At 41.2% G+C, this 27,593-nt stretch overlaps 1 protein-coding gene across 6 annotated transcripts; it reads right to left on the bottom strand.

Moving 5' to 3' along the window:
* Positions 1–221: 221 nt before the first annotated feature.
* On the bottom strand, positions 222–24,583 carry setdb1a (SET domain bifurcated histone lysine methyltransferase 1a). Of its 6 annotated transcripts, none has more exons than XM_022683005.2 (22): positions 24,306–24,583; positions 22,984–23,041; positions 22,273–22,470; positions 21,853–22,049; positions 21,487–21,524; positions 19,699–21,379; positions 19,491–19,613; positions 18,976–19,180; positions 17,698–17,771; positions 14,001–14,191; positions 11,952–12,060; positions 11,513–11,840; positions 10,859–11,072; positions 8,242–8,606; positions 5,885–6,001; positions 5,586–5,755; positions 4,410–4,640; positions 3,639–3,848; positions 2,404–2,508; positions 2,101–2,321; positions 1,010–1,098; positions 222–894 (listed from the first exon to the last, which is right to left on the bottom strand). In XM_022683005.2, the coding sequence occupies exons 3-22, from the start codon at positions 22,458–22,460 to the stop codon at positions 777–779; spliced, it is 4,974 nt and encodes a 1,657-aa protein (XP_022538726.2). In that variant the 5' UTR covers positions 22,461–22,470; positions 22,984–23,041; positions 24,306–24,583; the 3' UTR covers positions 222–776. The 6 variants fall into 6 exon arrangements, with proteins under 6 accessions (XP_022538726.2, XP_049332243.1, XP_049332244.1 ...); XM_049476286.1 differs by lacking the exon at positions 22,984–23,041 and having other exon boundaries at positions 19,699–19,842; positions 19,891–21,379; positions 24,306–24,582; XM_049476287.1 differs by lacking the exon at positions 22,984–23,041 and having other exon boundaries at positions 19,699–19,890; positions 20,035–21,379; positions 24,306–24,582.
* Positions 24,584–27,593: the final 3,010 nt, after the last annotated feature.

Here is a 27,593-nt window from a genome sequence, read left to right as displayed (position 1 = left end):
TGACAAATGTTAAACATGTTATGTCTTAAGAAAATTCAAATGGGTTAATCAAAAGATTAAATTAAAATGTCAAAATTTGCACAAAAGCTCCATATCAATACATTCATTTGACACTAGCTTAAGCTAGCATCTAAACAAACTTGACACTATAATCAACTGGCAGTTCCTCCTTATCTTTTATTTAAAAAAAAAGAAAAAGAAAAAAAAAACTATGAATTCAGTGAAGATTCACATATTTTTTATTAACAAATACAGTGTAACAAACATTGTACAAACTTGACAATGTTAGTTAACCAAAGAACCTGCTGTAATAAACACATTAAATTCTTAGTTCTACATATAAGGTATATATATATTTAGATTTAGATTTATAAAGATGCATACTGTGCGCAAACTGTAGCCAGCAGCTAGAAATTCTCATTAATCTTGGGAAATGTATTGCAGCAGACCAGTTGGTGAAAAACCTGAATGTACCAAAGAAATCTCCAATATTCTTGGTCCTCTAGAAAATACCAGACAATAATCAATGTTCTACAAACAGAGATGTCCAGGTCTGAAAGTAAGGACTCTAAATCCAGCTGAGCTTGAGACTTTCCCTTTATCAAAACTGCTAATTTTACTCAGATTCAACTCAGGCTACAAAGTTTAGTAGGTGTGTTTGGGAAGGTGTGGAACTGGATACCTCTGCTCTAAAAACAGGGTAGTACAGAACGGAACATATAAGAAGAGATCCATCAGTAATGCCTCAGGGTTCCTTTTCACCAATAAAGATGAGCTCAGAGTAGCCTCCCTGTGCACTCAGACGAGCCGCAGCAGCAAAGCACCACCTTTCCTTCCACACTGCCCACTTCATAGCCATAATCCCATGTCAGTTCAGTCCCAGCCCTGATCCGCCTGAAAGCAATTGCAAGAAAGAAGAGAATAAAAAATTAACTGAGAATTCTATTACTGAAAGTCTTACATCACAACCAGCAAAAAGAAACAGGACTGAAACAGCGATCTCACTTACTTGCTGGTAAAGAATGCAACCCAAGGGAAACGGAGGTCATGTGTGTCCACAAATACATTCTGGACAAACAAGTTGGGACTGCAGCTATGCTGTGGAGAACATAAGACACATAAAATGAAATATTTATATGGATGAACTGTTTTTGCAGCTCTACATTTTGCTATAAAGTGTTTACATTCATCATATCAAATCATAAACTGCTCCCTTTCACTGGTTAGATATTATTGTGATCTGAACCTATAATGGTCTTTTCTTTCTCCAAAGGACTGGAAACTTTATAAGAATAAAATCTACCAATTTTATAACTCATTTTGCAGTTAAGATGGTGTTTTTGTATGTTCTACTCCTGATAGAAAGATAATTGTGGGGTGTTTCTTTAAAAGGGCTCCTCCGGAAAATTTCTTGCTCTCAGAGTCTCCAGGTTAACCCGCCCCCAGCTCCCCTTTCAGCTTGCAGAACTCGACACCTGGTTGGCTGACAGAGCTCATTTACATATTGTCGTGTTCAGTAGGCTTTGCTGATTCATCAGATATGTGGAACTCGGTGGAGAGTCTAATAATATGCGTTTAATAAAGCGTTAGATTTTATATACATTTTTTTCTGCCTCAAATCATTTCAAGCACTGGTTGGACATAAATGAGGATTACTGGCGACTGGATTGATGGATTTTCTTAAGTTTGGAGCATAAGGTAAGAGTTTGAAGGTTTGAAGGTAAGAGTGCGGGGTAAGCGCTGGAGGTCGTTGGGTGTGTGTCCTCAGCTCACCTACAGCGTAAATTCATAATTCATAATTTTTATAAACAAGGAATATTTTGCCCTAAATGTTTATTTTCTGAAAGGAGATACAGCTAAATTGGCAGAGACTAAAATTAAAGCAGAGATTCTAAGCTTTAAAATGGCATATTGGGTGTCTATATTGAACCTATAATTATTAATGAACACAACCAGATATTAAATATGACATTTTTCTGGCCCGCCGGCAGGCCAGGGCTATATAGTGGTGCTTGAAAATTTGTGGAAAAAATACAGCAGTAGTGCCATTGTGCTACAGTTTCCATTTTCTAGGAACACTTTCTTTTTCATTTTGCTCACATTGATATAGCGTCCCATGTTGCCGTCATGCTTGGCATCAATAAGGTAACAGGCCTTCTCGTTACTGAACAGGCTGCGGGTGTTTCTTTTACAGAGTGCTGCCTTCTTTGTTGGCGGAGTCTCCACGGGCACCTCTTGCTGCTTCACCTTTCGGTGGCTGGACTTCACTGCAAAATTGCGAGTGGACTTCTTGGCAAACCCTGTTGCAGACTCCCCCGGGCCTGAAATAGGTCCAGAACATGATTTTCAGAGTGCTAATGCAAACTTGTAACTGTCCAAAAAACCCATGAAACAGAACCTTACCCTCTTTCCTCATCTGTTTGGCCATAGATGAGGACACTTCCGTTTGTTCTGCTGAAATGCTAGGAGGCAGAGCAGGATAGCTGTCCTTGGGGGATTTTTCATGACCTGGGTAAGGATTAAAAAATAATAAACATATACCAGAATGTTATCTCAGGCTCTCATCTACTGGGACAAAATAGAACACAGTACAATCCAGTACATCAAAAAAAAAAACACAACCCCAGTCTGTTCTGCACTATTTCTAGCTTCTCTCAATTTGTCATGCACGATACCCATTGGTAAGAAGAGTGACAAAATCAAGCATGTACCATACTGTACCTCACTGTGCAGAGGAAAATCTAACTTTAATTCATATTTTTAAATGGAGGATTCAAACAATTTGTGCAGCTTTACCATAGTCATGAGCCAGGTTTGATTATGCTCAAATAAAAAGCCAAGCCCATGAGGCTCTATTTTAGCGATTAGTAGTCAGTGTGTTTTTGGTATCGTAACAACAGGAAAAATTCACCCTGTGCAGCTTTAAACATGCAAAAGGCACATGCAAATTCTCTTATTTTATCACGGCTGTGTTCTGGGTGGAACTCGAAATAAACCAGAGTGTCAATTGCCACTCCCTATAAGAGCAAGGTGCACTCTGGCATTGGTGGTTTTGTTTTTTAATGGTGCAATGCTTTAACAGTGCAAAGGAAACTGAGCCGCGCGTTCATGCTGTAAAGTTGTGTGGACAGGTCATTTACGGGAACAGGAATGGTATTTTATTCTGCATTTTGTTTATTGTTGATAAAAAGTGGGGTTTGTGCACTGTGGCACATCCTGTGTGGGTCTGTGAGTATCAAATGGAGTTGTACATGCATTGGCCACATGCAGGAACCTGCGTTGCCAATATAGCAAAGAATGTCTGACGGTTGACCGTTGTCAGGGTTCAAATCAGTCAGTTGTGCACCTGTGTTTTCCACGGCCAAGATAGCAACGCACCAGAAATGTACCTGAACACATGCCACTTCCAGTCTACCACACCCATCAGCATAGATATGTTCACAAGCTCTGTCGCTATTTAAATGACATCGGCGCATAGAGTGAAAATAGACTGACAGCGGGTGTAAGGTAGCCAAGAACATCACAACGAACCTTGCACAGGGTGTATAATGCCCTATTTTACACCCTGTGCAAGGCACAGAGCTTTCCAAAAAAAAAACATTATAATTACAACATATCGGTAATTGTCTAGTTCTCACTCTTCAGAATCTTGGCGTTCCTCCGTGTGATGTAGCTCCTCTGGCAGTCGCCGTCTGAGAACTTTACTTCATCCCGGCTTACTTGGTAATCCTCATCCTCATCCAGGTCTTCAGAAAAATCTGACTGGTCACTCTCATCCTCTGAATCATCTCGTTTAGTGTTTTTCAGAGTTCCCGCACTGACCTTCTTCAGCTTTTCAACAGTTGATTCTAATGGAAGGAGAGGAATTAAACAGATTAACAGAAAAGATAATAATACTCAGACTAAAGTTCTTCTGTTTATCTGCCTACTGTATTACCTTTATCATCCTGTTCTTTGATGTTAAGGATCCCACAGGTCCACCACAGAAAATGTATTATTTGCTATACTGTCATTCTAAGCAGTGGTGTGTTTTGCTATGGTATGAGTGGATCAGACAGGCAGTGCTGCTGGAGTTCTTAAATACTGTGTCCACTTACTCTTCACCTTTATTAGCCACTCATACCTATATGCTCAACCTTGTAGATACAGCAAATGTAAAGTCATAAGCAGAAGCTCATCTGTTGCTACACAGTTCGTGTTGGACTCTGCCCAAAGGACCATGACTACTCTGACTAAGTACTGATTCTGGAAGAACTGGGTAAAAGGAGAATTATAAAGAACATAGAAAGACTACAGTCTAATAATAAAACTTGCTCCCATATGTTCAGTGGGTAATGAGTAATATGGGTGTTACAAATAAGGAGGTGATCACACACAAAAACCCACGCGAACAAAAACACACAAAGTACCATCATCACTGCTACAGTCCAACGTTGGCAGAGCATGCTTCTTTGACGATACAGTCGTCATCCGTCTGATAGTTTTCTTGTCGCGCTCTTCTTCAGTTTCAGAGCAAAAGGCTTCGCTTTCATAGCCCTCCTTTAATTTTTCCACTTCCTCAATGTAATCAAGGTTAGCCAAGTACTCATTGCCAGCCTGAACAGCATCCGAGCTAGCCATGGTCTCTGTTACTATTTTGCCTACAGAGAAGGAGAATCAGTAGAAATAATTAAAATATTTTTCAGCATTAAAACAAACGCAATTGGCAGTGTTTGGGGGGGGGGGGGGGGGGTTGAGCCCTGCCTTTCCCTTGTGTCCCTCATTTCTTTGCCCAGATATATGGTAGACCCTGATGTTTGGCTCTGGTTAAGCAGGACAAACAAATTGCACATTGTGTTTCATCTTGCTAACTGTGCAGTGGCAAAGAGTGGCAAAGGTGAACAGGAGGCAATGTAACCTCTTATGCTTCCTTTCCCATTTGATGCGGATTTGAGGAAAAGAGTAAGAGAGATGGAGAGAGAGAGAGAGAGAGAGATGGAGAGAGAGAGACATAAGGAAGAGCAGCAAGCAGAAGAAATGATCCTACAAGGTATCAGCAGGAATTTCATTGAGAACAATATCAGGGCATGAGCCTAATTTGTGTAGCCTGGTGTGTAAAGAATTTTTAAATAAAAACAAAAAAGTGAAACCTACCCTGTTCTGTTGAACACCTTAAGAAATATTTGTAAGAAGAATACGAGGAACCACCTAAAACACTTCCCTGCTTTCTATCTTTAGAGCAAACACATTTTAATTGCAGCTAAAGTCTAAAAAGAAGGATCTAAAAAGAAGCTAAAAAGAAGAACTGGCAACAACACAATGTGATAAATGCTTTACAATCTTAACTTTTGGAAATGCAATTACAGAAACGAATATATATTAACAAATTAAATTAAACTGACCAGACAAAACGTGAAATATCTTGTTATACACTGCATACACTGAGTTTCCATATATAAAAATGTATGACTGTGTAAAATTCTGTATCATTATTTCATTACACCATCATATCTCTTGCCAGCTTGTCCAGAAACACAAAAGACATGTTTTTTTTTGGGGTGGCCCTAGATGCAAATTACACTTGACAGTACACAGTTTCAACCTACCTGTAAAAATGCATACAAACGTTCCCTTCGAAAGATCATCCATGCAGCGGATGCCCCAGCCTTTGTGCTGAGTCATGAAGAGCTGCAGACGCAGCTGTTGACCGTGCTGCACAAGCCTGTTACTGCACATCCATGGGTCACAGCGACAGAGCGGATTACACTCATACACACTGTGGAGAGCAAAGAAAAAGGACAATAATATAGAATAAGAACTAGTTCATATTTTGCTGTGTGATTTGCTATGCATCATTCATGTAAAAAGCCTAGAAAATGCACAAAGAGACAGACAGGGGTCTCACCCAGTGGGCACGTATCTTGTTAGTCGTTTGTGTGTGTATCCAGCATTTACGTCTACCGGACCACCAGTGAACAACGATGTGGCATCAACTGTCAGCTGGTGACAGGAACACCTTGTCCTGTGACACATACACACTCATGAGAAGTGAGATCAAAGCATTAAGCCCAATTTATACTTTAGCGTCAAACCTACGCAGACTCTAGTAACTATACGTTGTGTGACGCAGGCAGCCACGGCTGTGATTGGTGCACCCACATATTCCCATCTTCTCAGTTTAAACTGCAAAACGACGCAGACCCGCTCGCTCAGAAGTGTAAACGCGCTCTGCTGCGTAGCACACTCTGCGTAGGTACGCTGTAGGTTCGGGACACAAGTATAAATTGGGCTTTAGATCAGAACACAAAGACATTAAAAAGACTTGCAGACAATCACACGACTGCTACTATTAGTGGAGGACAGGGGTGCAATACAATATGGCACACACCTAGCAGAGGATATTAGTTAATGAAATGACATAGACCTGGGTTTTTACCTTCAGCATGTGTATTACTTAAGGGGTTAATCAAACACTATAGTTCTTCTGTTTCTCTGCATACTTTCACCCTGTTCTTTAATGGGCAGGGTCCCACAGGACCACCACAGAGCAGGTATTATTTGGGACGTTGGTTTATTCCAAATACTGCAGTTAGTGGACTATTCTCAGTCTAGCAGCGACAAAGTGAGGTGTTCAAAAACGACTGCAGCACTGCTGCTTCTGATCCACTCATGTTAGAAAAAGTGCAGTTTGAGTTTAACTTTTCCATTTCTTGTAAATCTGGGTTGAAATTTTCAGTGGTGAAACTTCATTATTATTAGTGCTATGTTCTTAAAACATTGGACACGCTGGTTGTAAACTGTCTGTGTTTTGCTGAAAAGTTGGGTTCTGTCTGTTTTGTTTCAGAGCACATCATCTGAATGAGCTTTATACCTCTGCTGTGTGTGCGCATCACACTCCCAAATCTGCACAGATCTGATTGGCTGAGGAGCTCAGGTGAGATGTACACTGCTCAAAAAAATAAAGGGAACACTTAAACAACACAACGTAACTCAAAGTTAACCACACTTCTGTAAAATCAACCTGTCCAGTTAGGAAGCAACACTGATAGTGAATCAATTTCACTTGCTGTTGTGCAAATGGAACAGACAACATGTGGAAACGAGAGGCAATTAGCAAGACAACCCCTATAAAGGTTCTCATTCTCTCTGGCTGATGTTTTAGTCACTTTTGCATTTTGGTAGTTCTCTCACCATAGAGGTAGCATGAGGCGGTGTGTCTACAACCCACAGTAGTTGCTCAGGTAGTGCAGCTCATCCAGGATGGCACATCAATGCGAGCTGTGGCAAGAAGGTTTGCTGTGCTGTTAACACAGTGTCCAGAGCATGGAGCAGACACCAGGAGACATGGAGGAGGCAGTAGGAAGCTGCAAGGAGGAACAGGAGGAGCAGTGCAAGAGCACTCAAACTGTCAGATACTGACTCCTGAATCCAATCCAGCACATCTGGGACATCATGTCTCGTTCCATCCACCAACGCCTCGTTGCACCACAGACTGTCCAGGAGTTGACTGCCGCTTTAGTCAAGGTCTGGGAGGAAATTCCTCATCAGGAGCATACTCAGGTGTTGTAGGGAGGTCACGTGGAGGCCAGACACACTACCGAGCCTCCTTTTAAATTTGTCTTGAGGATTTTCCACTGAAGTTAAATCAGCCCGTCATTAGTTTTTCCAGTTTGATTTTAAGTATGATTCCAAATCTAGACCGCCATGGGATAGTAATTTTGATTTACATTAACCATTTTTAGGTTATTTTGTTCTCAACGCATTCCTCTATGTAATAATTAAAGATTTTCAACTGGAAATCTTTTTCTTTTTACTAACCAGCTCCTCTTCCATACTTTCTATAATGTGTTTATCCGTGTTCATGCTGTTGCTGCCTACAGGACTCAACAGTTAAGTGGTGGGTGGGTGTGTGTGTGTGTGTTGTGTTCAGTGAGGAAAAGAGGTGGGGCAAGGTGAAGCTGTGCAGCATAATCTATATCGATGTGAAAAATATTGTCTCGTCTGATGAATCGTATGAAAATGTACACATGATGTATACACTTGATACATCACCAAATCCTAAAACTACCCACTACTTCAAATAATACCTCCACTGTGGTGGTGGTCCTTTGGGTTTACCATATTCCACATCAGACATTATTGTGCATCAGATTTTTTTTTCTGTCCATTTCATGTACCCCTAATCAGTACCATCCCTTATTACACAATAATGTTGTAATATCACTATGATCAATCACAATCAGAGAGTGATTTTCTACAGACCTGTCTCGGCAGCCATCAGTGCAGTCACAGCCCACCATGAAGTCCAGGCTGGTGTTGATGGCGACACCAGGGGCACACACTATGTGTCTGGTGTAGTTCAGAGGGGGCGGCCGGGTGGCGTCAGTCTCATTAACACACGACACAGGGACCAACTCCTTCCCCTCTGAGAAGTCGGGCAAGAACAAATGCGGTCGGCTGCTCATGGAGGAAGGGAGCAGAGCTCTTTTCACCAGCACAAAAGGATCCAAGCAGAACATCTCCAAGAAGAGGAAGTCACACCGTGACTCACACAGGTAGTCCTGCACCTCCTCCATCTCACACATACTCTGCCCACAAGGAGCACGGTAGTAGACGTGAAAGGACATCTAGAGAGATCACATGTCAAAGAGATGATATCAACAAGCTGAATGAATAAAAATCAATAAATAAATAAAAACATTTTTGGCTGCAGTGACAACAAATAAATAGGGAAGAAAATAAACCAAAACATCAGACCAAGAACAACACATAAAACAGGTCAATAATTTAACTCACGATATTAAGTATTTAATATACTTTATATCTAATTTAGGAGTAGAATTAATGGGTAGATATTTCTATATCTCGTATGCCATGGAAAATAAATGATATATATGATTGATTTTGTTATTTTGTTATGTCGCATCCTGCTATGTGACTACTGCCCATGTGTAGTACGTATAATGTATAGTATAGTGAAATGCATCTCAATCAGGTTCAGATCTGTTACTTGATTCGATCACTGCAAAATATTCCATTTCTTAACCTGCTTGTGCAGAATGTTTTGGGTCATTGTCCATCTGTACTGTTAGGCACTTCCAACCAACTTTGCTGCAGTTGGTTGAATCTGAGCAGAAAGTAAGGGTGCTTTCACACCTGCCTCGTTTGATCCGGACTTTCGGACTTTTCAGTTTGGTCCGAACCAAAGTAGCAGGTGTGAAAGGGGCCGCGAACCACGGTCCGGACCAAAGGACCAGATTTTGGTCCGACCAAGAGAGGTGGTCTCGGTCCCGACCTTCTGAACCATAGTCCGGTTCTCCTGCAGTGTGAAAGCGCTTTTCTTAATGGTTCGAACTTTCGGACTAATTACAGGAAGCTGAGCAGGCGTTCCTCAGCAACGGCAGCAGAAGAAGAAAAATAACATAGGCGTGGATACAGTTGCTTCAGGACAAGCACGTTCATTTGGCGAATTTGAACTAACCTAGAGTACTGTGCCTGAAGTTGCTGCTGCTGGTATAAAAAACCACAATAGCAGCACTACTATGGAGACGAAATAAATCTGTTCATTTATTTTATCCTTATCCTGGAAAGGCTTTCCACCGAATAAACCACCCGCTGAATTGTCAACATGCCAACGTCAGACGCATGTCCTTCTAAAACCAATCAGCATCAAGTTAAGGAAAACGTATCGATACGTAAGTGATGATTAAAGGATGTAGGAGTAGTCTTTGGTGTGCTCCCTAAACTGCAGTGTGAGCAAAAATTAATGAAGCAATAGACGATGGAGCCTATAAAATAGCTGTAGAGATTATTTGTAATGCAAAATGCAAAAGCTTTGAAGATAAATGGTTGTAATTCCTCAATGTTTCATTGTTTTGTTTTTGTTCAGCTGAAATTCTAGGCTTTAATAAGATCTCATTTGTTTCATTTCAAATCCAGTTTTGTGGCATGCAGAGCCCAAATTATAAAACTTGTGTCATTGTTTAAATATTTTTGGACCTAACTGTATATATAGAGCCTGACACAAACCCAGGATGCTTAGAGTAGCATGGAGGGGCAAACAACCATACACACACACAACTAGGGGTGCAGGGAAAAAAACGATTCAAGCTTGAATCGCGTTTCTAACATTGAGCGATTCAAAATCGATTCTCAATTTCAAAAAAAACAATTTTTTGCGGGGGCAGCTACTGTCACGCGGAGCTTTTTAATTGTACCACAGAGCTCAGCTACTGTCACGCAGAGCTTTTTAACTGTCCCGCGGAGCTCACCTACTGTCGCCAGAAGCTCATACTCTCTCGCGAAGCTCACCTACTGTCTTGCGGAGCTCTTTAACTGTCCTGCGGAGCTCTTTAACTGTTAAAGAGCTCCGCAAGGCAGGAGATAAAGTCCGAGAGACAGTTAAAAAGCTCAAGCTCCGTGTGACAGTAGCTGAGCTCCATGAGACAGCAGCAACAGGACAGGGAAAGTTTTTGCTCTTACTGTCTCTCCCTATTAGGCTACAGAGGGGCGTGTAGTGTTGTGTTACGGTGTTTGTTGTTGCGCAGCTAAAGTATGGAGGATGAAGAAAAAGAAATCCAACCGATTTGAAAGAATTGGGAAAAAATGAATCGGGACCCCAAGAATCGATTCTGAATCAAACTGTGGGATTCCCAAAGATTCACAGCCCTACACACAACTAAGAACTGTGTAGAAAGGAGGAAAGAGTGAAGCAGTCACAAAGAGACTGTGGCAAATAGAACCAGGATTAAGTAGCACTGAGGCACTGAATGAACTGCCACCCTCAGCTGCTCATTTGAGGTGTGGCTGGTGATTGTTTAAAATAAAAACCTGCAGCCACACAGCTCTAATTTCTGAACCCACTGAACCCTAAACTTACTTTTCCATCCAGGCGTCTTCTAGCAGTCATCCGTCGAAAGCCATGCAGAAGAGGGATGAGCAGGGGGTTTTGGCCGCGATGTTGGTTCTTCTGTGCTGGCCTTACCTGGTCCAGACAGGTCGGGGAGCAGCGATGAGGCACATACTTCAACCAAGGCCCAGCAACCGGGAGAGGAGTGCTTTGGTAAATGTCTGCAGGGGCAGGTCGCTTTGTGCTGCAGAGAAATCAGACAAATATATTTTGGGCTCTGGCACATCAGAAAATCATGCCAAAAATTGGGTAGTATTCAACCTTGTAAAATCTATACATAACAGTGTATATCTATGCAAAGATGAATCAAAACCAGGACTACATAGAGCAGACAATATTTACTCTTGGTTGTTAATTGATCTGACCTAAGGAGCACTTGTGTAGCATTTTCATTGTCGCTCAAACTAACAGGGCATGCTAAAATTATAATGTCTCGAACTTAGACCTTTTTAGGCACAAAGAGTGAACTTTTTTTTTTTTTTTTTTTTTACTTTTTTTTTTTTTAACCCATATCTAATAAGATTAGGCAGTTAAGCAGCAGCAGTTTTAAGATTGAGAGAAACCTTAAGATTCACTTATACAGATTATTATATATAGATATTTAACCGAAGTCCAACAACTCACCCTCTGTTTGACGGACTGGGTTCTGTTGGTAGGCTGGTTTTCGATACAGTGAACGTTGATGAGGATAATGACATGGGAAAAGTAATTCTTTCAAGGACAATTTTAGGCTGACGTTTTATGGAAGCAGACTTTGCCATAGCCATTAACGCAGAAGAACTTGCAGAAGAAGCTTTGGAGACACTCGGAGGAGCAGATGTTGAGGCAACACTTTTTGTGGTGACTTTTGAAGATGTGGTAGCAGTGGTGCTGCTGGTGGTGGTGCTGGTGGTAGCGGCAGCAGCTTTAGAAGAGGTGGTGGTGGTTGTGTTCTGATTTGTGGTATTTACAACTGAATTGTAGACAGAGAGAAAAAGAGAGAAAGAACATGAAAGTGAAAAACAGGGCATTCTTGTAAACACAGTTTTTCTCTCTCACATGCTCGTAAAAACACATACTCAACCTTTGATAGTAGGTGTTTCTGGTTTTTGCTCAGCCATCCGCGTCTTGATTCTTTGGATGTGATCCAACCTATTTGAACCTTTATACAACCACTCCTTCTTTTTATCGTTCTGAAACGTAACAGAAACTGAAAGATTAACATTTTCAGAGAGATAAGACAGCTGCTTATGCCAAGCTCAGACTACACGACATTTTTTTCCCTCCCGATCTTCACTATGTCAGATTAAGCAGTTATCTTCGTTTCATGTCATACACGGGGAAATGGCAACACTACACGTTAGTCACAGACAAATCATCATCTGCGTCCTCGCATGAGTTCGCAGGTCATTGCGGGGGAGAAGCATAGAATCTGAAAATCATGGCATATAGAAGCCCTTTGTGTGATGGGAGTGCTTTTGTGCTTAGAAAAAAATAAAAAGAAGAGGGAAAAGCGACTGTGGGCTCATTCCTGGGTGACCCAAATGGACATTATATGTTTTGTGTACTCCAGAGAGAACTTAAGGTATGGTAAAGATGTAGCTACTTAGGTTTCAGTGTATTTTATGGATGAAATAGATTATTAGATGATTATTAGATTATTCTTCTGTTTCTCTGGTCCAGCGAACTGCAGGAGCACTGTGCCGATTCCCATGTTTAAATCTGTGCGCAACAGAACGCTCTGTCTTCCTATTGGTCAGAGTCAGGGAGCACTTCGCGGAGCATGTCAAACCAGAGACTGTAAAAAAAGATAGACGCCGTGTCGCCGTTCCCATTCATTCAATGAAAATGAAGCCAAAATCTTCCGCCATGTTGGCGATCCTGAAACCCGAGTCTGCGCAGTAGAGACAAGAGGAGGGAGAAAGACTGTGTATAGCAACCTACTCATTTGAATAACTCCGCCCCTGAGGGCTGCCTCGCGGTCACAGGCTGCAGAGCGGGGCGGAGCGGAGCTGACGGTCTGTTATTGGTCCCGCCCATAAGCAGCCCTTTTACCATAACCACACCTTTTTTGAATAGAGCTGAATAAAGTTTTAAAAACCGAATTCTGTGGGGATATAAAAATTGACAATATAAGCAGAGGTTACACTAGCTGTTGCATTTAAATAATGGAGGTAGAATTACAGTATATTAGAAAAAAACGTGATTGAATGTTGTCTGTTTTGCCATTGAAATCTATGGGGATGGGTGGAGTTACACAGCTTTCTGCAGCCGAACAGCAGGGGGCGCCCGACCTGTGGTGGCTTCACTTTTAAAAGACGATGCTCTGTCCAGCTATATACAGTCTATGTGTCAAACTAGACGATAAAATACAAAAAATTCTAACATGATAGTCTTTCCGTCGGACGCTCCAACGGCATTGCTCACGTCAAATTACTGCTCTTTGACTTTATCACACTACACGGACCTTTGTCGCTGACGACACTGAAATTTGGATCGGACGCACACAATCGGGTCAAAATCGGGCTAAAATCACGTAGTCTGATCCGGGCATTAGAGAAGCTTGTGGGTGCTGGCAGTCAGAACAATGTGTATATAAGCCATTGCCCACACACCCCTAAAATACAATTATGTTCCAAAGGCCTTAAATAAAATACTGTCTTCTGTATCTTTTCATAATATCTCTTTGCCACATACAAACAGCATAATGTCAAATTTACCAACAAGTGAAAATGTTGTGATGTGACTTAACAATCAGAATTTTCAGCTGCTTAACATAAGTACTGAGGGAAAATTTTCGTACTAGTTACAGATGGATATGGAACAAAATTTACATCTCAATATTTTTCCACTTTTTTTTTATTTTGGAATAAAAAAAAAGACTTAAAATACTTGGAGCTTTATGTTCCTAATTTTTACATAAGCATTTTAATTAACAATTACCTGTAGATAAACTGGCAGAAGAGAAAGGCAAACTGTCTGAACAAATTGAAATGCAACACAGTCTACATCAATGTAAACAACTGTCTTATATCTCGTACGAAAATATATCAATAACTCTTAAAAACTTAAACTCAATCTACCACAAATGAAAAGTTCAATAGCAACAGTTGGCCTACATCCAGAAACTTACTGTGTAGCAGATCTCGACCAGGCTTCCATCCACTTGATTGATAGTGCAGTCTTCCCACTCACCATCACGCTCCACTTTGCTCTCCTGTCCTACCCGCACCACCACAAAGATGGGGTTTGGATATGCTTTCAGGTATTCCACCACCTCTGTACGACACATCTCATCCTCAATGTCCTCGAACACATTCTTCACTATGGAGATGCCACAAGAAACAGGTTAAAATATAAAGTTGCTACAATAGGTTCTTCTAACTGTGCCACAAAATAGTCACTTTTTGTAAAGCAACACTTTTAGTAAAAAGGTAGTAATAAAAAGAGGGATATATATATATATATATATATATACAGTTGAGGACGATATTATTAGCCCCCCTATGAAATTTTAAGTCTCCTCAAGATTCTGGCAAGATCCTTTTTAGCAGAGCAAGGCAGTTCTAACAGAGCATTTCTGAACATACAATTTTTCATTAGAAGGACCAAAATATTTATATTTGTGCACCAAAATATTATTATGTAAGAATAAGCTAAAATGACCAGGGACATTATTATTAGCCACCTTTAAGAAATTAACATTTATTAAGTCATCACACAAGCCACTTTTGTGCAGTGATGTGCTTTACCTTCTCAGGTGATGTGCATAAAGGTGATCAGGTGAAACAGATGACTGCACTCAATTAAGTTAAGTTAATTAACTCATTTAAGTTAAAACATGGTATAAAAGCCTCATTATGGAGCTGGCAGTTGAGGAAGCAACATGCCAAAAACAAAGGAAATCAGTTTGGACCTGAGAAAAAGAATTATTGATGCACACAAAGCAGGAGAGGGATATACAAAGATATTCAAGTGTTTCCAAGTGTCAAGAACTGGAGTGAGAGGCATCATTCAGAGATACAAAGACAGCAACACAGTGCAGAACAAGCCTGGCAGAGGTAGAAAGAGAAAGATTTCAGAGAGACTGGAAAGAATACTAGTGAGAAATGTGTCTAGAGACCCCAGATTAACTTCCAAGGCACTGGCAAATGACTTGGCCACATCGGGAATCATAGTCTCTAAGAAGACCATCACTAGAGCTCTGCACAGGAATGACCTGCGAGCGTGCAGACCAAGAAAAACTCCACTTTTGAGGAAGAGGCACCTTCAAGCAAGACTTAAGTATGCTCGGGACAACCTGGAGAAAAAATATTCATACTGGAAGCGTGTCTTATGGTCTGATGAGACTAAACTAGAGCTCTTTGGCCAAAGGGACACTGCTTATGTTTGGAGAAAAAAAGGACAGGCATTCAACCCAAAGAAGCTTTCAACCCAAACCCAAAGGTGGGAGTATTATGCTATGGGGATGCTTCAGTGCATCTGGAACTGGAAATCTTGTCAAGGTGGATGGAATCATGAATAAAGAAAAATATGTGACTATTTTGAAAGAGAACCTTAAGCAGTCAGCTGTGAAACTGGGTCTGAGACGTCACTTCATTTTCCAACATGACAATGATCCTAAACACACATCCCTCCTGGTGAAGAACTATCTCCAGATGACCAAAGTGAATGTCATTGAATGGCCTGCACAAAGCCCTGACTTAAATCCAATAGAAAATCTGTGGGGTGACCTAAAGAAAAATGTCCATGCAAGACAACCATCGAATCTAGAGGAACTTGAGAGATTTGCTAAAGAAGAATGGGCCAGAATTCCTCAAATGAAGTGTGAGAGACTTGTTGTAAACTACAACAAACGTCTGCAGGAAGTAATCCAGCAAAAAGGATACACAATTAACTATTAGGATGTGGGGGGCTAATAATTTTGACCCTGATAGTTTTTGTGTTTTGTGTAATATCTTCATTTCTGAGTGGAATACAATATAGTGTAAGCATCCAAAATAAAACTACGATGTCTAAAAAAGCTGTGTTTAGTTTATTTTGCTCTGGTTAATATCACTTGGAAAATCTTTAGAAAACAAGGACTATTTTGTAAGGGGGCTAATAATATCGTCCTCAACTGTATATACACTGCTCAAAAAAATAAAGGGAACACTCAAATAACACAATATAACTCCAAGTAAATCAAACTTCTGTGAAATTAAACTGTCCACTTAGGAAGCAACACTGATTGACAATCAATTTCACCTGCTGTTGTGCAAATGGAATAGACAACAGGTGGAAATTATTGGCAATTAGCAAGACACACTCAATAAAGGAGTGGTTCTGCAGGTGGGGACCACAGACCACGTCTCAGAACCTATGCTGTCTGGCTGATGTTTTGGTCAGTTTTGAATGTTGGTGGTTCTTTCACACTCGTGGTAGCATGAGACGGACTCTACAACCCACACAAGTGGCTCAGGTAGTGCAGCTCATCCAGGATGGCACATCAATGCGAGCTGTGGCAAGAAGGTTTGCTGTGTCTGTCAGCGTAGTGTCTAGAGGCTGGAGGCGCTACCAGGAGACAGGCCAGTACACCAGGAGACGTGGAGGAGGCCGTAGGAGGGCAACAACCGAGCAGCAGGACCGCTACCTCCGCCTTTGTGCAAGAAGGAACAGGAGGAGCACTGCCAGAGCCCTGCAAAATGACCTCCAGCAGGCCACAAATGTGCATGTGTCTGCACAAACGGTTAGAAACCGACTCCATGAGGATGGTATGAGGGCCCGACGTCCACAGATGGGGGTTGTGCTCACAGCTCAACACCGTGCAGGACGCTTGGCATTTGCCAGAGAACACCAGGATTGGCAAATTCGCCACTGGCGCCTTGTGCTCTTCACAGATGAAAGCAGGTTCATACTGAGCACATGACAGACGTGACAGAGTCTGGAGACGCCGTGGAGAGCGGTCTGCTGCCTGCAACATCCTTCAGCATGACCGGTTTGGCAGTGGGTCAGTAATGGTGTGGGGTGGCATTTCTTTGGAGGGCCGCACAGCCCTCCATGTGCTCACCAGAGGTAGCCTGACTGCCATTAGGTACCGAGATGAGATCCTCAGACCCCTTGTGAGACCATATGCTGGTGCGGTTGGCCCTGGGTTCCTCCTAATGCAGGACAATGCTAGACCTCATGTGGCTGGAGTGTGTCAGCAGTTCCTGCAAGATGAAGGCATTGAAGCTATGGACTGGCCCGCCCGTTCCCCAGACCTGAATCCGATTGAGCACATCTGGGACATCATGTCTCGCTCCATCCACCAACGTCACGTTGCACCACAGACTGTCCAGGAGTTGGCGGATGCTTTAGTCCAGGTCTGGGAGGAGATCCCTCAGGAGACCATCCGCCACCTCATCAGGAGCATGCCCAGGCGTTGTAGGGAGGTCATACAGGCACGTGGAGGCCACACACAATACTGAGCCTCAGACTTGTTTTAAGGACATTACATTAAAGTTGGATCAGCCTGTAGTGTGTTTTTTCACTTTAATTTTGTGTGTGGCTCCAAATCCAGGCCTCCATTGGTTAATAAATTTTATTTCCATTGATGATTTTTGTGTGATTTTGTTGTCAGCACATTCAACTTTGTACAGAACAAAGTATTCAATGAGAATATTTCATTCATTCAGATCTAGGATGTGTTATTTGAGTGTTCCCTTTATTTTTTTGAGCAGTGTATATATATATATATATATATATATATATATATATATATATATATATAGAGAGAGAGAGAGAGAGAGAGAGAGAGAGAGAGAGAGAGAGAGAGAGAGAGAGAGAGAGGGAGAGAGCACTTTTCTTACTTGTTTTGCAGACCAGACGAAGGTCTGGCAGGGAAACGTAGGTTGAATGGCCATCATCAAAAAACACCATGAATCTAAGACATCAATGGCAAAAGTTTATCAGGGTGGAGAAAGCATTTTATGAAAACACAACATACAGTTTTAAGTTTTAAGCATGTATGACTGAGCTGAAGAGCAACTGAAAAATGTAGTGAGACAGAAGGAATTAGAACGTATCGAGGGTTATATAAATTCTGTTTTATTTTTTCTCATTTTTGTTTTTTAAAGATTTTAGAGACAGTACTTTTAGAAAATTTGAAATGTATTTTGTTTTACTGCTGTGTTTGTTTTAGTGGCTTATTTAGAAACAGTCTATCTTTGTATCAGTGACTTTTATGGTCATTTATGGGAACAGCAATGTTATTTTATTCTGTATTTTGTTTATTGTTGATGTAAAAGTTGGGTGTGTGCAATGCTGCATGTCTTTTTTTATAATTTTATTTCAGATTTTTCCCCATTTTCTCCAAATTTGGCTCTCCAATTGTTCCACCCCTCTGTGCGTCTCCATCACCAGTGGCACCTGTGACCCCAGGAGGATGCGTGCATGCGCACATGCCTCCTCCGTCACGTGTGAAGTCAGTTACCCCTTTTTTCGAGCAGCTGCTGATGAATCATTGCCTGAGCGGCTAACGCGCTCGGAGGAAAGCGCAGCGCAGACGCCTCGTGCCACCCGGCGCCGCCTTTAAGTGTAATGGGGAGAGAGCCCCATCTACCCACCCGGAGGGAGCAGGGCCAATTGTGCTCCCTCTGAGCGCTGGCAGCTGATGGCAAAGCTGCATGAGCAGGGGTTCGAACCTCCGACCTCCCACTTAAAGTGACGGCGCATTAGGCCGCTGGACCACTCGGCACCTCCAAAGATGCATGTCCTAATGTGTGTAACGTGCGAGGATGTGCGCACTGAGTGCACCCTTAACGCCTGCATAGCCAATATAGCAATGAACATCTGACTGCTGACAAGGTTCAGATCAGTCACTGCTGCACCTGTGTTTTCTGCTGCCAAGATAGCAATGCACCAGAAATATACCTGAACACGACTCATTTTCAGAGCACCACACGTGAAAAAGGTGTGACTGTTGGTGAGGTGTAAAATAGCAATGAGCCTCGCAATACGCCTTGTGCCGTGTGTGAGATAGGGCCCCAAGTGTCAAACATCAAATCATGAATCAAACAAAGAAGACAATCCACATGACCCTAAAGCAGCTACAGTGACTGAAACATTGAAGAACCTGACAAACACACCTCATACGGTTCTTGCGGTCTGGCATCTCTGTTATTACAGCCGCATGCATCCAAGACTGGTCTTTCTCTTTATAGGTGGCCACCACTCGAGAACCAACAAACAAATCCTTCAGCAGAGGAGGGTTCACACATGCTAAGTGATGACCAGATAACATACTTTTTCCTTTATCGCCCTCAAACTTGACTTTATATCTGTGCCCAGAATCTAAAAAGTGAGAAAGATAAACGGAAATGGTTAAGGAGAACGACACTGACTTAACTCAAGGTCAGTTACCCAGACAGGTATTTAGCCTAGTCTTGGACTACACTTAGAATGAAGATTTTCTATGAAAAGGAAAATATCGCCTGCAACTAGGCTACATTCCTGTCTCGGAAACTGACCCTATACTTTTGACAGTTTCAGGCAGTCTAAGCCAATGAATTTAGAATAAATAATAGAGGGTCACAAATCTTAATAATGGTGTAACATTTAAGTGTCATCAAATGAGCCATCTAATCTGCTGAACAGCTGTTACCTGTTTCTTTGATATCTAAAACTGTGGCTTTATGCCACGTTTTGGTCCTTCGCCTTGCAAGTACTTCCATGTCAATTTTGACCTCCACCTCCTTCTGAACAGGAATATTTAGGGTCTCAGTCCCTGTAGAGATAGACAGGAAAATGGTGACATTTTATTTTGGAACCAGAAGAGTTGAAATGTTGAGGAAGCAAGGTGAACATCTAACCTTCTTTAGTTTCTGAAGACTTAGTAGAAGCAGTTGTACTAGAAGCTGGACGGCTGACTGTAGTAGCTGAGGAAGATGCTTTAGCAGCGGGGGTTGAGTTGGTTGTGGTGCTGGAAGTTACACTGTTTGAGGGCTTGTCAGCAGGTTTTGTTGTGGTGCTAGACGTTACACTGTTTGAAGGCTTGTCAGCAGGTTTTGTTGTGGTGCTGGACGTTACACTGTTTGAGGGCTTGTCTGCAGGTTTCACTGTTTTGCTAGAAGTCACACTGTTTGAAGGCTTGTCAGCAGGTTTCGCTGTTTTACTGGTAGTCACACTGTTTGAGGGCTTGTCAGCAGGTTTTGTTGCGGTGCTAGACGTTACACTGTTTGAGGGCTTGTCTGCAGGTTTCACTGTTTTGCTAGAAGTCACACTGTTTGAAGGCTTGTCAGCAGGTTTCGCTGTTTTACTGGTAGTCACACTGTTTGAGGGCTTGTCAGCAGATTTCACTGTTTTACTGGTAGTCACACTGTTTGAAGGCTTGTCTGCAGTTTTGGTCGTGGCACCTGGAGATTTACTGTTTGACGGCTTGCTGACTGACCTCGTTGTGATACCTGGAGATACGATATTTGATGGCTTGCTGGCAGATCTCGTCGTGGTACCTGGAGATGCGCTACTTGACGTTGTGCTGGCAGATCTTACTGTGGTGCTGGAAGTGTCACTGTTTACAGGCTTGCTGGCGGATATCGTAACAATTGCTGTGGTTTCATCAGCAGTGCTTGTTGCTAGTAATTTGGAGCTTGTACTGCTAGAGACTGCCTTAGGATGTGCTTGAGGAGTTTCACTGCTTTGTTTTGCGGAAACAGGTGTCTCGTTGACTATAGTTTCATGATTCTCTGCATCACTCTCTAATGCAGTAGGCGTAGCCAATGGAGGAGTTTCACTAGCATAACTCATGGGTGACGGGCCTCTGGTAGTATCTGGAGAACTTGAGACATCAGGTGATGGAACCCTATTAATAAATGCAGGAGATTCTCTGTTTGTGGTGTTTGGCAATGATTTGTTAGATGTTTTTGGACTTCTAGGAGTGCTATGTTCCCTCTTTGTTGGCAAAGACAAAGGATTGAAGGCTTCAGAAAACAAATCAACAGATGGTTGACCACTACTAATTGGTACTGGGGACTCTCTGGTCTTGATGGTTGACAATAAACTGCTAGAGAGATCTGGACTTCTAGAAGGGCTGTTCTCTGTCTTTATTGGTAAAACTTGTGATGCAAAGGATGCAGGTGCCATATCACTGGGTGGCGGGCTACTAATAGGTACAGGGGACTCCCTGGTCTTGATGGTTAATAAACCGTTTGATGGTTCTGGACTTCTAGAAGGGCTACGTTCACTCTTTGTTGGTAAACTGATGGGTCTGAAAGATGTAGAAGATGTGTCATCATGTGATAAAGGACTACTAATGGGTACAGGAGACTCCCTAGTCTTGATGGTTGATAACAAATTGTCGGATGGTTCTGGACTTCTAGAAGGGCTACGTTCACACTTTGTTGGTAAACTGACGGGTCTGAAAGATGTAGATGATGTGTCGTCATGTGGTAAAGGACTACAAATAAAAACAGGGGACTCTCTGGTCTTGACACATGGTAGGGAACTGCGGGAGAGCTCAGAAGACATTTGAAGGCTGGCCAACAGCTCTTCAGCCTAAGACAAACAGAAAAAACACAGAGGAGGAAACAAATGTAGACAAGAACCACTCTGCAATTTTATATAAATGTAGGTATTAAAATTTAAAAGTTAGAGCCCCTTACTGTTGGCTTCTTCTCTAATGTTGTATCTGGAACTGCAGCTACAGCATAAGAATTTCAGTGGAGATAAACAAAGAGAGAGAGAGACTTTAGGAAATAGCACATGTATGCTGTCTACCACGCAGCATGTTAACCATGACAAATGCTGAGTCCCTGGAGATATTGCAGCTATTTAATGTACTGCACTACATTTTCTAAAGTTTTACAAAACATTAACATTTTCTTGTAATCAAGTTATGCCACATTTAAAAGAAGACCTGATCAGTTTGTATTACACTTCATTATTCTGCCTGCATAACATAGTATAGTGAATATTTGAACATACCACATTAGTTAAGAGAACATAAATGAAACACAAAAGTCTCCTACCACCCAAATCAATGACAACATAATCATCCTCTGCATCAGCAGAGACATCTTCACTCTCTCTCTTAGGATCTTCTGGGATCTGTATGACGTTCTGCTTTGGTTTTGCGCCTTCTTCTTCTTCCGAGTCCGTGTCTTGATATTCCAATCCCAGCATTCCATAGACCCCCTTAATTACTGATTCACATTCAAGTACTGACCTAATAGAAGAAAAAAAAATACAGGCTGATTTAAGTAAAACAGCAGAAAGTGTCACAAAGTACTTCTATGCTATGGTTGCTGATTGTTGAGACACGGTGAGGTCAAGGTATTTATAAAGTCCATTCTCAAATTATCGTATGTGATAAGTCGATAACTTAATTATCGCGACAGGCCTTTTATGTGACCTACCCTATATCAGCTGGGAGAGCTGAAGACACTTACTCGCAGGCGCTGTTGTACAGCGTACGGGTGTAGGTGGCATGAATCTCTTTCTGCTTCACCCACTCCTCCACCTGTGCCAGCTGTGTCCGCCTCTGCACCAGCACCTCATCCTTCTCCACCTCCGACTGAACCCAGCGCCGCAGTTCCTCATTGGTCATATTTAGCTCTCCATCCTCCTCTTCATTCATAATGACTGTGCTGACAGAGGGAACAAACTTGGACAGGTAAAGAGCAGGTTGAGAAAACCTGAGACAGAAAAAAAAATGACACAAAATCTAAACAGTATACATGACTGACTAGACAACTAGACTTCCCATTCCAAGCTATTTTATTGCTAAAGCACCAAAACAACGTAGACCAACAATGTCAGAATTTATTTGTTTACATTATGAGTGTGCCACATTGTAGCATACGCAATACCACCACCAGAACTCTGACACAAAAAAGCTCCATATTGGGACATCGTGATATTCATAAAAGTTTCAAACGCTGCAGTTTTTTGCCCAACCCACCCCTTCACAAACACAAAGCTCTTGCGGGTTGCCAGATTGACACAAAGTAAAAAAAACATGTCTTTACCATGCTACTGGTGATATTAAATTATGCAGCTCTGGCTAGCAAACCTGAAGCTCAGTTGTAACCTGTTTAGCAGAAAAATAGCCAGCTTGCCCGTTTTCATATCTGCAGAAGATTTAATGTTGTTGTCTATACCTGGCAATCCAGAGTGTGAAAATGGGAATGGGAGAATGGTGGTGGGCAGATCCGGAGGCTGTAACCCACAAAGATTATTGTGATGTACCACACAGTTCTAATAAGAAAATACTTTAACGCATGTTACCTTAATATCTGATTATAACGTTAACGTTACATCCTGATCATGTTATGACTATCCTTAATGGTCCTTTTATAAAAAAAATGCTCATGTTTTGTCATATCACCATATCACAAAATATAACCCTGAAATATTGTGATATTTTAAAGCCATATCACCCACCCCTAGTGCACATCGATTTTACATTAATTCAACATGAACACTTACATTAAATATGTATATCTTGTTTGTTTTCTACTCGTATAGTCTATACTGTGGTCTTGCAGTGTAGAAAATGACAATTAACTTAATAATTATTAATTTTAATAGTATTATTGTTTGTGGGAAGAACCTTTTTTCCAAAAGCATTGTGGGTGAAGATTCAGAGCCCCAATCATTCAAAACATTTAAATAAACGTTGATACTATGTCATAATTTCAACATTAACCAAAGCCTATTAGGCAATGTTAAATACAGATTGTTTTAAATGTGTTTTTTTTTTCATCAAAACAGATAACTAACGTTTATTCAATATTTTTTGCTAACAGGAATCTGTGGCTGTTACAGGAGGAAAACATTCTCATACAAACCAACGGTGCAAAAATATTCTAATTATATGTTATATCTCAGTTTAAATTACCTCATATAAATATGAAAAATGAGAAGTGCTTCAGCACTTAATTTTGCTATCTGGTTACTGACATGACTGACAGTAAAACTAGTGCACAATGATGTGTTAAAAACCTTAAAGTGCACTGCCCTCATGACGGGAATACTCACTATACTCAAGTGTAATATTTAAGCATTAATTAAATCTCGACTGTACAAAGTTAATAATAAGGTAACGTTAAGATAGAACCGTGAAATATCCTGTTGTTTTGATTTAACTAAATAAACACAACAGAAATGAGTTGAACCGAACCTTCAACACACTCAAGTAACGTTTAGCTATATTTAAAAGGCTTTCTGCTGAGGCCCAAGGCATAAATTGTGAAGCTAGATAGTAAACAGCTACACAACTGAACGCACAGGCTGTGTTTATCTGGCTACAACAGCCGAGGTAACTACAGAATCAGCCGTGATTTATAAATGATCCAGGGAGATCATTAGCTAGCTGTAGGTTCGCTAGTTCGGTAACGTTACCCTAGCTAACGTTAACTGCTACATCTATCTGTATCCAGTATTGTTGGTTTCGGGCCGCGTGAAACTAAAGAATGCCTACCTTTAGGCGGGACTTCACAGAGGAGTAGGCTGTTCCTTAAAACACCACAGCGGCGTTAAGCTGTCCGTATCAGTGCAGTATCTCCGTATCGCGGTATATTATCAGAACTACAGTCGCGCAGAGAACCATGAATTTAGTACTGGTGTTTTGGCGGAATAGTGAGCCCCGCTTTAGGGAGCATGTCATTCACACCCTGAAACCCCCAGCTCCCTTTCCCGACCAGGCGAAGCTGAAGTGAGCAGAGGGAAGTGAGCAGAAGGAAGTGCGCAGGGACTGAGTAAGCACACTCTCAGCGTGTTCAGACTCCCCCACTGTAGCTAGGAAATGTACGGAGCCCACAATAGGACACAACGAGGCGCGAATGAGATTTGTTGATGTCCACATGCTTTCTCTGCCGCTTACCATTCATCCCATTGATGTGTGCTCATGCTGTGATATTTTCTCAGGATCCATTTATGTAAAAGCTTAATTTATTAAAAGCGGGGTTTACAATGCATGAACTCTCTCTGTGCTGTAGATCAGTGTTTCTTAATTCACAGTTCTGCAGTTTTTAAGTGGTGATGGCAAAATATATAGGCTTTTGGGAGATTAAATCAAATGAAATGTTTCGGAATGATCCACAACAGACCTAGCTCTTTTTGAGGTCCTTTCATTTCAAGGTAATATTGGTTTGACGAAATATGAGCAATAATAAATAAAGCAAGTGTGTGCATGCTCTTCTCTCCAAAAAGAGTTAAAGGGCTTTGCTACTCTTTTTTAAAGTGTGCAACAAATACAGTTCTGAGATCAGATTTTTCAACTCTCATTTAGAAATATTTGGGGTCTATTGTTCTGGTCTCAGATCAGCTGCTTGCACTTTCTTTGTTGCAAAAACAGTTTAAAAACTGTATGAGGTAACTAAAACTGTTTGGGGAAAGTCACATGGCTATTTTGTTTTGACACAGACTTTAAAGTAGTGTATGGAAACACAAATACACTGATTCTGTTAAAAATCCCTGTTTCAAGATTGACATCATTAGTTTTTAGCTAGGTTGGTGTTTTCCTTGCTTATAACAAACCCTAAACAGCTAAAATACAACTTTTCAGCCCATAGTTGAAGTACAGTGGGTGCATTAAAGCAGGAAAAGTGCTAAAATGTGTAAAGTGGGCCTCCATGACTAGGATTGAGAAACCAAGCTGTAGATGGCAAAATATTTCCAAATTGCTCTCAAACACCACTTACTACATTAACCAAAGATGTGTAGGTTTAGAAATGTTGCTGTTCATAAAATGACTGATAGAAGTTGTTTCTGTTAATTTTTTTCTCTGTATAATTCACCAAATCCAAAAATCAAGATTCAAAGAAAGTGCTGCCACTATTATCTGAAGATCACTGATTCGAATCCTGGTTCAGGGATCAGCAGCCAGAGTCTGAGAGAGCACAATTGTCTATGCACTCTCAGAGTGGGTAAATGGTGCTCTCTTCTTATCACTGTCAAGGTAATGTGATTAGCACAGGCGTCTGTGAGCTGATGTATCACAGATGGGTTGCTGGGCTTTGAAAAAAGGTGGTGGCAGAACCGTTTCCAGGCATTTGGTGGCCCCAACCAAAATGGACCTCACCAAATATCATTACCACCACCAAACCCGCACTACGGACCAACACCCTCACCCCACGCAAAAAAAAAACACCTCGCCCAAAGCCTTTAGGAACCAGAGCACAGATACATTGTGCAAACCCTGATCCACACTTTATTTCGACATTGCACCTCAGTCTTAAAAAAAAAAAAACTTTACAATAAATAACGTCAGATCAACTATAGTTTAAACAGGAAAGCAATGGTGTAACATACTTTAACCACCATCTTTACTGAAATGTTTTATTGTTATGTGACAAGATTGAAAAATAGATATGTAACATATATTTAATTATTCATGATATTTAACAGCAGTATTAACACATCGATGTCTAAGGATATTATGGCAGCACTTTCCATTATTTTACCCTGTTATTTTTCTGCAAATGAGTGAATGAACACTCATTTGTAACTTCTTTTAAACCATGACACACAAATTTAAGTTTTTGTGCTCCGTTTTAAGATTATATTCATATTAAGAGTTCATTAGTATAGGGCACTATGAATATGTGGTAATGTAAATTTAATGTTTCATTTGTATGTGAAGACCTGGTTAATGATGTTTGTATTATGTGATATTTTGCAAATTTCTGATCAGTATATTCATGTCATGTGATGATGGAGAGGCCACCTGGTATTTTTTATGTTATTATGTGCAAAATGTGATGAATATTGTATAAAATTATGTTATTCATGTATAAAATTAAGTTGAACAGAAGTCACAGAAACACCATTCACTTTTTAACTAAATTTAAACATTTATCCGAATCACAGCTGTGATGTTATTTGTGATAACATACGACCTCACAGTTTTTTACAAAATTAATAACGAAAAAAATCAAAGATTAACACCACGAAAGTTAGCTTGAAAGCAAAATTGGGAATACGCAAAGATGGTGACATTAGGAGTGTGAAATAACGCTAATACTCTACTCTCCTGCTCCGTGGAGTCTTCAGGTGAAAGCTGTGCTTTTTTTTTTTTTTTAGCATTTCTGCCTGTTTTGCCGGCTGGACTGTGGTTAGGCTGGACTGTGGTTAGGTTAGTTTAGCTTGCTTTAGCTCAGCATTAACTTAGCTTAGCCTAGCCTGGCTGGTTAGGTTACCGTTCTGGCTGTCAGACAGCATTAGCAGAGCGATTTTCCTTCCCACAAAAGACAAGCCAGCGCTGCGGGCGAGCGTGCCGTGGTTGAGCGCTAGCCTGTGCTAAGCTAACGCTGCTGCTGGTGCCGCTGGAGGTGATGGTTCAAAACTGTCAAAACGCGTCGGCGGAATGATACAAGTTTAGTGTGAGAAGGCCGTGATGATATCACAAATATTAGCACGGCTAGAACACTTCTCAACCAATCAGATTGTGAGGTCGGAACTAACTAAAAGCACATAAAGGTATTTTTAAAGAATAGCACCCGTTTTTGCAAATGAGCACTTGGATGCTCATTACATTTACTACTCCTTGTAAGATGAAGCACCACATTCTTTTTGAAATGTGAACCGAAGTTCTTCTGATGTCCTATCATACATTTTTGAGATAGGCTTTTAACTCTAACTTCCTGTCTAAAAATTGAACACGGACTTGACCTACCATTTGTATTTAAAAAACTCAGACAATGTACTCTTCATATATTCTCCTTCCAGAGGGAAGCTGTTTTGTGTGGCATTCCAGTTTTACCACTCC

This window comes from Astyanax mexicanus, chromosome 3 (genome assembly GCF_023375975.1).
Source record: "Astyanax mexicanus isolate ESR-SI-001 chromosome 3, AstMex3_surface, whole genome shotgun sequence".
NCBI classification, from domain to species: Eukaryota; Metazoa; Chordata; class Actinopteri; order Characiformes; family Acestrorhamphidae; genus Astyanax; species Astyanax mexicanus.
Note: the sequence above shows the minus strand (reverse complement) of the source record. Positions and strands in the feature narration are given on the sequence as shown.

What these genes read in the sequence shown, in the direction of transcription:
- setdb1a (XM_022683005.2), bottom strand. Translation starts at nt 22,460, where the DNA reads ATGAATGAAGAGGAGGATGGAGAGCTAAATATGACCAATGAGGAACTG. An exon ending in GACCGCAAGAACCGTATGAG is followed by an intron (nt 17,772 to 18,975) that starts GTGTGTTTGTCA and finishes TTGATGTCTTAG; the next exon opens with ATTCATGGTGTTTTTTGATG. An exon ending in ACAAGATACGTGCCCACTGG is followed by an intron (nt 5,756 to 5,884) that starts GTGAGACCCCTG and finishes TGCTCTCCACAG; the next exon opens with TGTGTATGAGTGTAATCCGC.